Source organism: Eimeria acervulina, genomic scaffold, assembly GCF_000499425.1.
Source record: "Eimeria acervulina Houghton genomic scaffold, Eah_scaff232, whole genome shotgun sequence".
Lineage (NCBI taxonomy): Eukaryota > Apicomplexa > Conoidasida > Eucoccidiorida > Eimeriidae > Eimeria > Eimeria acervulina.
In genome coordinates, this window is record NW_013549997.1 from 34,863 (window position 1) to 45,549 (window position 10,687).

General features: G+C 53.9%; 2 protein-coding genes across 2 annotated transcripts; one reads left to right on the top strand and one right to left on the bottom strand.

The window, feature by feature from the left end:
• Positions 1–980: 980 nt before the first annotated feature.
• On the bottom strand, positions 981–7,256 carry EAH_00027200 (protein inhibitor of activated STAT protein, putative; the record flags this gene model as incomplete). The annotated part of the gene is made up of 12 exons (XM_013396433.1): positions 981–2,848; positions 3,004–3,213; positions 3,406–3,454; positions 3,944–4,163; positions 4,377–4,579; positions 4,918–5,043; positions 5,436–5,612; positions 5,742–5,909; positions 6,092–6,195; positions 6,313–6,716; positions 6,930–7,037; positions 7,240–7,256. The coding sequence occupies 12 exons, from the start codon at positions 7,254–7,256 to the stop codon at positions 981–983; spliced, it is 3,654 nt and encodes a 1,217-aa protein (XP_013251887.1).
• Positions 7,257–9,835: 2,579 nt separating this feature from the next.
• EAH_00027210 (hypothetical protein) lies at positions 9,836–10,687 on the top strand (the record flags this gene model as incomplete). The annotated part of the gene is made up of 1 exon (XM_013396434.1): positions 9,836–10,687. A coding segment is annotated over one exon (852 nt), but the record flags the coding sequence as incomplete, so codon positions are not given.

Consider the following 10,687-nt stretch of genomic DNA (forward strand, 5'->3'; position numbering starts at 1 on the left):
CCCTCGCAGACACCACACACTGGTGAAACCTGCTCGTTCTCGCCGGAAGCGGTCGAACGGCGACCAGCGGCCTACAAGGGGGGGAGAGCGCACCTTCAGTGCATTGATTCTCATTTCGTCTCTTCTCCTTTCTTTTTGCTGTCAATATCATTTTTCTTCGGGCGTTCCCTTTCTCTAGAGAGTGGCCTACCCCCTGCCCTCCCTACATGTTCACAGGGGAAAGTCTTCCTAACCACCGGATGTGTGGTTTTCTCTTCGAAATAACTTGCGATTTGGAGACGTTCCGTCGCATAATTTGTATTGTAGAGTAAGGAAAGTTATTCGTCAAGACCGGCTGAGCCCTGTGCCAACCCTGCCCACTGGCGAACCCAGGCGTTCGGTACGCATTTCAGAGGACAAACAAACCTAATCTGTGAACCCTACACTCTTAAGGCGTTTTCTCGTTTACAGTTTGTGAATTCCGCACAAAGCGGACTGAGCATCAGTCATGCTCCCGCCCACATGAACAGGTTCAGCAGCACCTCCAAAATGGAAGACGCTCAGCAATGTCTCGGGTGTCACGATCACTACTCGAACCTAGTCACCAATAGAATTGTTTCTACGTCAGGGGGGCATAAACCTTAAACAGTTACAGTCGGTGGCTTTTGCTTCCTCTACTTACACTTGAGCCCCTACTCAAGCACGCACCCCAGCGCTTTCTCTTACGCCTGGAGCATGCATGAAGTGTTATGGCGAAGGCTCATAGAGACCTCAAAAGCAGGAAACAGCAAAGCTTCTCTCTCCAAAGATAACCTCCGTTGCTGCAGCTTTGCAGCTCTAACTACACTTAAGCAGCTGCTGCTCAGGAGGAGCAGCAGCTGTCGCCTTCGTGCAGCTATCCCAAAATAACCGCATTCGCTGCAGCTACCAATGGAGTAGCGAGAACAAATGTTGCTGCTGCTGCCGTAAGATTCCCTCATGGTTTCATGCCTCCGTCAGCTCTAATTTTGGAGGCTGCGGTGCTGCTGCTGCTGCTGCTGCTGCTGCTGCTGTCTGGCGAACTCTTCTGCCTGTCCTTGAGCTGTGGTGAGCAGATGTCGCACGGTCGCCTGAGCTGAACTCGGAATATTCCGCATGTTGAAGAGCTGCGGCAGCCGTGCTGCCAGTTGTATGTGGTGTGGCACCTGCTGCTGCTGTTGTTGCTGCAGCTGCGGCTGTGCGGGCACCTCCTGCTGCTGCGGCAACTGTTGTTGCTGTGGAATCTGCTGCTGCTGCACCTGTGGCTGCTGCGCCCCACCATGCCACGAACGGGGAGTAGCAGGGCTGCTGTTGTCTGCTGCCCCGGGCACTAGGGTGTTTAGAAACCATGGAGCGCCGATGGACTGAACTGCTGTTTGCTGTTGCTGCTGCTGTTGCTGCAGCAGAAGCCGATGCCGCTGCAACGCCGAGAAACTGTTCTGCTGCAGCAGCAGTAGCTGACCCTGTTGATGTTCCAGCTGTAGCTTGTGTTGCTGCTGCTGCTGTCGAAGAAGGGCCTCCCGCTGCCGCAGCAAGATTTCCTGCTGGCATCTCTGCTGCAGCGCCAAAAGCCCCTGTTCAGTGATAAAGGGCTGTTGTTGCTGTTGCTGCTGGTGGTACTGCAGCTGTTGCTGCTGCTGCTGTTGCTGCAGCAGCTGCTGCTGTTGCTGCTTTTGCATCTGCTGCTCCTCCTGTAACTGTGAGCTACCCTCTGCCGTTGCTGCCTGCGATTCATTCCCTCCCTGATCTGCCTGGGTGTAGTTTGCTGGCATTGCTGCTGCTCCTGCACCAGCCTTCTTCAGCGGGGCAGCGTCATCTGCCGTAGGAGCTGCACCAACAGTTGCAGCTGGAGGAACAGCTGCAGCCGCAGCAGCAGCAGCAGACTCTGCTGCAACTGCAGGTGTTGATGCTGCATGGGATTGCCCTGCGTCTGGCTTAACCCCATCAGCTGACCAATCTATTTCTTCTAGAAGGGCTGCTGCCTCTGATGCGAAGCCCAAGGGCATATCTTGTGCCGTCTCCCCGCTACTGCGGCTGCTACTGCGGCTACTGTTGCTTAGGGCACCGGAAGCAACAGCACCGCTTGAAGCGAGGGCAGGTGCACACATACTTGAGTCACCACCGCCCCGACCTTTGCTGCTGTTGCTGCTACTACTGCTATTGCTGCCTTGAGAACCCGTGCTGCTACCGCCGCTATCACTGCAGCTGCTGCTGCTGGTTGCATGCTGTGCGGAAGTCCCTTCACGGGCAGCAACAGCGTCACTGAGACTCTCAGATGCCCTCTGGGCAGCCCCGTCCTCACGAGGGGCCTTTGGAAACAACGCCTGCTGCGGCTGCTGCTGCTGCGATGGCTGCAGCTGCGTTGGCTGTTGTTGCGGTGGCTGCTGTTGAGAGGACCGCTGCCACTGTTGCTGCTGTTGCGATGGCTTCTGCCGTTGCTTCTCCTCCTCATCGGTGTCTGAATCCAATGCAATTGGAGCATTAACCTCCCCTCCACCACCGTCAGACTTCTGATGCTGCAGCTGCTGCTGCTGCGACTGCGTTGCCTGCTGCAGCTGCTGCTGACACTGCGTTGGCTGTTGCTGGGACTCCGGCAGCAGCTGAGACTGCGATGGGTGCTGCTGCTGCTGCTGAGAATGCTGCGACGACTGTAGTTGCTCATTTGAAGTATGACGCTCCCTGTCGCCCGTGGGGCCGTTACTAGCAGAAGTACTGGCTCCACTCTGTTGCTGCTGGTGCGACTGCTCATCATCGGATGAGTCTGACAGACAAAAAACTTCCCTCTGCTGGTTGCTGGCACTTCCCGGAGAAGGATCCAAACGCCGCTGCCTCTTTGTAAGAGGCCCGTCTTCTGAAAAGCAACCCCAAACCCTAAACCCTCGACCCTACACCCCAAACCCTAGCCCATTAACGTAGAGCAGGACCAAAGCGCTGCTGCCTTCAGCACTCAAAGTAACCAAAAGACCAAGCAACAGCAGCAAACCTTGCTGCTCCCGCTAAGCTCACCTTCCTCGTCTGACGCTCCACTGCTGCTGTTGCTACTGCTGCTACCGGAAGCAGCAGGGGGCCTCCGTGGAAACCCTGCAGCAGCGACTTCGCGAGGAGCGCCAGCGGAATCCTGGCATGGTGCAGCAGCCTCTCCCGATGCTGCAGCTGCTGCTGCCGATCCTGCAGCTGCTGCGGCGGCTGGTGCGTCTTCGGCTTCGCTGTCGCTGACTGCATTAGACGCACAAGACGGACGCAAAGGAGACAACAGCAAAAAGGATTGTGCTTGCTATCAAATGCGTTCTTCTACAGAGCAGACATAAAGGCACGCAAGGCATCACTGGCCTACACAGCCCAGGGGCACAGGTAAAGGGTATAGGGTTTAGGGAGGGACCGACGCATGTCGACGACTTCAAATCCCACTTTCCCAGTTGCTTCCGCCTCCTGCATCCCAACGAAGCACAAGAAGGGCCTACCCGCCATAAAAGACCCTAAACCCACAGCCATAAACCGTAAGCCCTAAGCCCTAAACCCTATAGCCCGACCTCTCCCTTGGGCTTGAGGAGAGCCTCGGCCGCGAGTTGCCTCTGCTGTTCCGCTCTCTTTGACTCCGCCTTCAGTTCTTCATCAGATAAAACCCTAAAAGACAAATCCTGAAGCAACGCGCAGCACAAAACAGAGTCCGTTTGTCGTTTTGTCCGTTCAGGCATGCCTTGCTCAATCCTAAATCCTCAAGTGTACCCTGCGCGTGACTGCATGACACAAGACGAGAAAAACAGCCACAACGGGAAAAAGACGGGCCACACGACAAGCAAAAGCACGCCAAGCCGAGACAATCCCTAAACTCTAAACCCTAAACCGCAGGCTCCGACCTTTGCCCTTATACCGTGAACCCTAGAGTATAGACTACCTATAGTCTATCCTCTAAACCCTATGTCCTAGACCCCACGGTTTAACTAACCGCCTGGAGCTCCACTTCGATGTCTTCTTCTTTGGTTTGCGCCAGAAGTAGCTGAAAAAAGCCGTCGACCTGCAAGTCAGAGGGGAGGACCGTTAGGTGGCACTGGGGGCATCTCCAGCGGCTGTTGAACGCCTTGGTGCTTCGAGAGACCAACAGATATCCGCTTAGATCATAGCACTGAAGATGGAGGCAAAAGCGACCTCGGCATGGGATTTCAATCCTTCAAAACGACCAACGCACACGCTGACCGCGCAAAAAAACAAATCCTCAGCAACCACAAAAGCGAACCGCATTCAAGGCGCCTCAGCCGACGCAGAGGGTTCAGGGCTAGACGGCGCCGACTAGGATTCAGGATTTCTGCGAATGTGCGAAAAAACTGGCTAACTAGCATCGACGGTTCAAGGGTTTTCCAGGTTAGGAGTTCAGGGTTTACCTGGTGAAGGTAACGGGGCAGGTCAGTTTCAGCCTCCTCCCCACCTCGAGGCACTGCACTTCTTCGTCGCTGTCTACGTCCTCCTGCTGCTTCTGCTCCTGCTTCTGCTGCTGTTCCTGCTTTTGCTGCTGTCCCTGTAGCAGCCGCTGCACGCGCTCTTTCGCCGCATCTAGAGGAAGGGTGTGTTGTTGGACAACAGAGGCCTACGCGCACAATACGCAGGAAAACCATCGAACTAGAAGACAAAACAAAGACAAACAGCACCTCCCCCTGCAATCGCTGCTGGGCTACAGTTTACGGTATAGGACTTGGCACGTTGGCAGAGCTGCAGCTATCCACGAGTAGACGCAGAGACTAGCCTCTGTAGTGTATGTGTTGTAGGCTTATTCTCCAGAAACAGGGCCTAGCGATTAGAATGCCCACACCAAAAACCTAGAGTGTAGGGACTGGGGCACCTAGGCTAAAGCAATGGGGTCTACAGTTTAGGGCTTAGGTTCTGAAACATTATTGTTTAATGTTCAGGGCTTAGGGTCTGCGGCACCTCCAAGGCCTCTGGCGTTTTGGTGTCCACCAAGAGAAGGGCAATGAAAAACAACTTGGGATCGGGCGTAAAGTTCGTTGTTTTTACCTCAACTTGGTTAAGCCCACTTCTCAAGTACTGCGTTATCTGCAGCGCACCCAATACAAACCCCAAACCCCAAGCATTAAACCACAAAGCCCAAATCCCAACCCCTCCCTACGCACCGTCACTCGCACACCTCTACAAAACGCGCTAGCACTTAGGGTTAAGGGTTTAGAGTTTAGGCCGTACTACAATTGGCGTGTCTCGCCTCTTGTGTTCCCAGGATGGCGCAGCGACGCTCTCTTCCAGCTGCAGCAGCCGATGCAGCCAGAGGAGCACAGCAGGAGAAAATGAGCAGCAAAAGAACAGCAGCATGTACCTGCTGCAGCAGCTGAGCAGACGCCGAGTTAGTGAGGGAGGGCGTTGCCCGTTTAGGAAGTGGGTATTCGCTGGCGCCGGTGGTTCAGGGTAGGGTTTAGGATTTGTGTTGTACGCACACGACCGTTGACAAAGACCTCGACGGTGCGCGGCCACGTTTGTATGTGTTTTGGGGTTTGGGCCTGGCAGCAGCGGATAACGATTTCCTTTCCCTGAGCCCTCCAGCCTTTGATATCTGTGGCGTCTAGCGAGACAGCCAACGAATCTTCTAGAGGAGACAGCGCGAAAACCTGCGCCTGTCCGTACAGCCGAACCACACACAATCTCGCACATCTTTTCATTCCGTCCTGATGAACGAACGCAGCAATACGACTGCAACAAGCACACTGACAAAGCCCTTTAGCCGTAAGCACACCTTAACTCACCGGCGGGTAAAACGGGTCCATCAACTTCAAATGACAAGCCCCACAAATGAAGTCCGCCGGGTTTCTGTCCTCCGAAAGGCCGTAGCATACGCGATGCTGCAACAACATGCAGCGCAGCAGCATCAGCAGCAGCGCAGACACCTCTTTGTTGGTTGAGTCCCGTTGATTCTTCAACAAAGAACAAGCATCTAAACAGCCCTCAATCCGCGCCTCAAACGAACACCCCACGACCAACGCAAACGTACGCAGAGACGGCCCCATCCCCAGCCCTCCCCCCGCCATCAACAGGTAATTAGATGACGACAAAGTATATTAATAAAACGGCACAAAAAACCGAAGCAAAAACTCACGCAGCGAGCGCCGCAGACAGCACAGCCTATCAGCGGCTGCTGCTGCTGCAGCAGCTGCTGCTGCTGCTGAGGAGACAGTCGGTCTCCGCAAATGCACTCCTTCCCTGTAGCACAAGCGCCGCCTGAGGTCAACCCACGCACTAGCCATGATCCAGTTAATTCCTGCTGGTGTTGCTACTTCTGCAACTGCCGCTGCTACTGCTGCTGCTCCTGTATCTTACGGGTGTGTGAAGAAGCCAAGGCATTCCGGGGTCTCTGGGGCCCTGAGTAGTGCCGGGTGGCTGCCTGGCTAGCTGCCTGGCTAGCTGGTTGGCTAGGTGGAAGGACCCCTCCATGTCGCTGTTCCTGCTGCACATTCTGATGCTGCTGTAGGTGTTGATGTTGCAGATGCTGGTGCTGCTGCAACAAGAGCTGTTGGTGCTGCTGATACTGAAGAAAGTGGTGCTTTGCCCTCTGATGATAATTAGCAGCGGAAGGCTCTTCCATGGGTCCGCCGGGCTGTATGTACACCTGGCGGGGGCTCACATGCTGCTGCTGCTGCTGCTGCCGCAGTGGAGGCTGCGGATGTCGTTGTCTTTGGAGTGGCCGCCTGTGGAGTACTTCAGGTGGCAGAGGCCCTCGGGTTCTGCAGCAAAGCCGCGAAAGGAGATAGTGTTAAGGGAGTAGGGGTGCTGTGAATTCACAAGGGAGAATGGTTTGCAGGAGGAGGTGCAACACCTTTCCTCCCAACCACGAAAGCCTAATTTCTGGAAGTCAATAAGCACGGAACCTCCGGCTGAGTGTACATAGCCGTGTCGGGGGTTGAGAATTTAGGTTTTGGGGTTTAGGGTTTGTCTACTTTTCAAAAGCCATCAGTCGGCTGACGAGATCCTTCTTCAGGCCCTTCACCGGGAGACCCAAAGCGCGGCAGGCGGCACTCAATTCCGCCACAGTGTGGCAGTGCAGCCTGTACAAAATCATACATCCTAAACCCTAAACACTAAAACCCAGACCGTAGCTCTGCGCTTCACAGCCTAAACCCTGAACCTAACCCCTCAGCTGTAAACAACAACAAGAGGTACGGGAAACTCGGCCTTTGAAGCAAGCAATGTGACGGTTTAGGGCTTCAGGTTTGGGGTTTAGGCTCGCTTGGTATTGGCTCCGCTCACTCTTCGAGGGTTCTCATGGCTGCACTGCACGACTTGTTGTCCACTGCTCCACTCCCATCTCGCCCGGAAAAACCTTAACCGTAAACCTTAATCCCTTAACCCTACACCCTACGGTTATCAGGTGGCTATCGCCTACTTCGGACTGATAGGGTTTGGGGTTTAGGGTTTGAGGTTTAACGTTAGCGATATACGTCTAAGGCCTGTGGCACTGGCGAGAACCGTAGCCACCAAGAATCATGAATGTGAGAATGAAAGCCAATAGCCGCTTAGCATTCGGGTGCGGCGTATGGGGTTTGGCGCCCCCTACTACAGCACCTGACGTGCGCTCATCAATGGCGACGAAAATAAAAGCGAAGCTAAAGATACCGTAATGTGTATATACACTGCACGGCTATCTCCTGTGTTGGTAGTTTATTGGTTTATCGCATATAAGGGGGAAGGAAAGACAAAGAAAGCAAGGAGGGCCGCGCAAGGAGACGCGGGAAGTTAGGGGCCGCCCGCAGCAAAGGTGGGGTGTACGTACACCTCCTATGAAGCAAAACAATCTTATTCCCAAAAGAAACCTTTTTCCAGCATTTGTACAAAAATCAGGGGGCCCCTCAAGCGGGGGCCCCGGCTACTCAGCTGAACCCTTCTGCTGCATGCGCCGCTGCCAGCCCCAGGTGGGGGCCCTGTATCGGCGATCGTGATGTTTTACTCTCCCAAGTTCATAAAAAGCCAGAATTAACGTCGAAATGGAAAAAGGCATAAATTTTCAGCATTAGGGACGTCATCGGGAGGGAAGTAGAACGCTGAGTCTTCAATACACCGCACAAGTTGCACTGTGTTACCAATCGCCAAACTGATTCCTAACTAGTGTGAAAGGCGCAGAGAGGAAAGCATTCTTTTATATGGATCAAACGTTCTATATCAAGGTAATTGACTTATGCCCCCTCTAGACTTCGTGATTACGGGTATGTTTGCCGATTGTGGAGTGTTGTGTGGGGAGTCCTCGATCCGGGTACCATCGGTCACAATACTTAAAATAATCGTTTCTTGAAGCAGCGAAGCTCACGTGCGGTGCCAAGGCACTTTAGGAGCTGGTGCGTGTATCTCAAAGTGTTTGCACGCTGTCTGTCGAGGGCCAAGAGTTGGCGGCCTTCGACAGTCATGCAGCAAAAAAGCCTTGGAAGTGTTTGAACGTGCGGATGCCTTGCTGCATTAACTGTAGCAGGCTGTGAGGAGAACAGCAGGCCGGCAGTGAAGTGCAAAGCAGCCCACAGCAGGCTGGCTCCCTTCCGAACCATCCCCAGGCCGTTCGTTGGGCAGCCGTACCAAGCTTGCCTGAGTTCGTGGAGAGGGACAAGTTGCTCTTTAGAAAGCGTTACGTTTAGTATTTTGACTACATAGCAACTATCGACTGTCCTCGTGAAATATCGAGGACTTGTTATATCGGCTGTCTGCGCGCTTTGTAGCACCTTAAACAAACAAGCAAGCGCACACGCCCCACTTGCTACATGCACTAACACTGTAGGCAGTTGTAACACACTTAAGTGACCGTCCACAGCAAGCCTTAGTCCAAGGAGAGATACACATAAAGCTTCATATAAACGATGCTCGGCAAGGCTTCCACCCACAAGAAGGGACGGGAAGGGTCAACTGCTTGGCGGGAGTTGAATCCAAAAGCTCTGGCTATTACTGTGCATGACTGGTTTATCGTCATGGCTTGAGCTCCATCGTTGTGAGGAACGCGTTTGTAATACAAAAGTCGATTTCTCGATCCATTTGCCTCCGGCTTCCTTTGTATGCCCCGACGCTATGCCTGGCAGCTGGAGTGCAGCCCCGCCCGCAAACGCCGGCTTTCATACTGCGTTTGCAGCAACGTTGGGATGCATACAGAAAACGCAAGAAGGACGGGCAAGCAGGTAAGACGAACGGTGTTTGGCAGTCGATTTCACCATTGGCGAATGGAAATTGGTGTATCAGCACTCTCTGTGAAGAACGCTAGAGGCTGAGGACACGGAGAATATTGCTATGCATTGGGTGGGGGATTTTGCTGCTCGTTCTCAGGTTAGCGCATTCGCTTGCACCATCCACTTGCCCACGACGTGGAAGCCCAATAATTGAATTAATGCTGTTTTGCAATGCGGTCCAGGGAGTCAAAAAAATCCAGCATTCTTCCCACAACAAGGCAACAACTTCAGTGCGAGATGGAAGAACTGGAGGTAGATCACGTGCTAGAGATACTTGCACAGACAGGTAGAGTTCACAGAAAACTAATTAGTATGTCTCAGTGCCCAGCCGAGAGGATGCATGGTCCCCTCTGCACAGCGATTCCTTACTTGCGTCAAGGCACGTTATCGAGGGTTGCGTGAGTCTTTAGCACCTCTGTGCTAGTTAGTGCATGCAGTAACCGGGGCTTCGTTATGCTTGCATGTGCAGTTGCCATGCAATCTTCCCAGCAAGGCTCGCTGTAGCGCATTTCAGCCCGCCTCCTCTCAGCACCAGCCCGAGCCCCTGGGGCGCTATGCACCCGGATGTAGTGGCATTACAATGAGCCCAAAAAAAGCCTCAGATAGCCACGACTCCCGCAGTGGAGTTGGAGCGGCAGCAGACAATGGATTACATTTTGCGCGAGGGGAAGCGTGCTGTGGAGCAACTAGAAGCTGGTGGCCAGAGCTCAAATGCTGCACGCCGAGCAAAAAAGGTGCTGAAGCTTTTGGAAAAATTTAGAACCCCCCCGGGGGAATCGAGCCCGAAGCACCTGGATGTGGAGGCACGCATCTCGGCATATAGAATTTTTCAGTGTAGACACGCTCTAGAACAGCTGCAGCCGTGGGTAGGGAGCTCGATGCCGATCCCCGACATATTAATCGAACGTGTCCTTAAAGTTCTCTCTTGCACCAGAGGAGTGGGAAAAGCACGACTAAGAGCAGACGCCGCTGCGACTTCCTGGGTGCGTAGGGCGCAAGCCACGCTTAATTCTTTTCTTGTTATGGAGATGCATTACAGAGGTTATTCCGTTGTCCTGAAGGCCTCACTTGAAGAGGAGATGGAAAAACTTAAGCAACGATTCCAAGAGCTCTCAACGTTGCTCCGACATAGCATCGAATCCGCTCGTCCGCAGCTAGAACAGCACCTGGAACAGCAGCGCCAGCAGCTGCAGCAGCGGCAACAGCAGGGCGTACAACACCTCCAACGTGAACAGCATCTTCCGAGCGACCAGCTTTCCGAGGGCATCGCGGTGCTTAGCTCGGCCCTCCAACATCTTGAGCAACACACTACTCTGAGGAGTGGTGCGATGGTACTGCCTCCGCAACCTTCCTGGCCTTATCCTGCCCCTTCCCATGGAACCTGGTCGGCACCGAATCCCTCTCTGCGGAAACCTCCAGTGGTACAATCTACACGCCCTCCTCTTACAGACTCGGTCCAGCATATTCCCGTTGCTTTTCCTGGGCCATGGGATCAA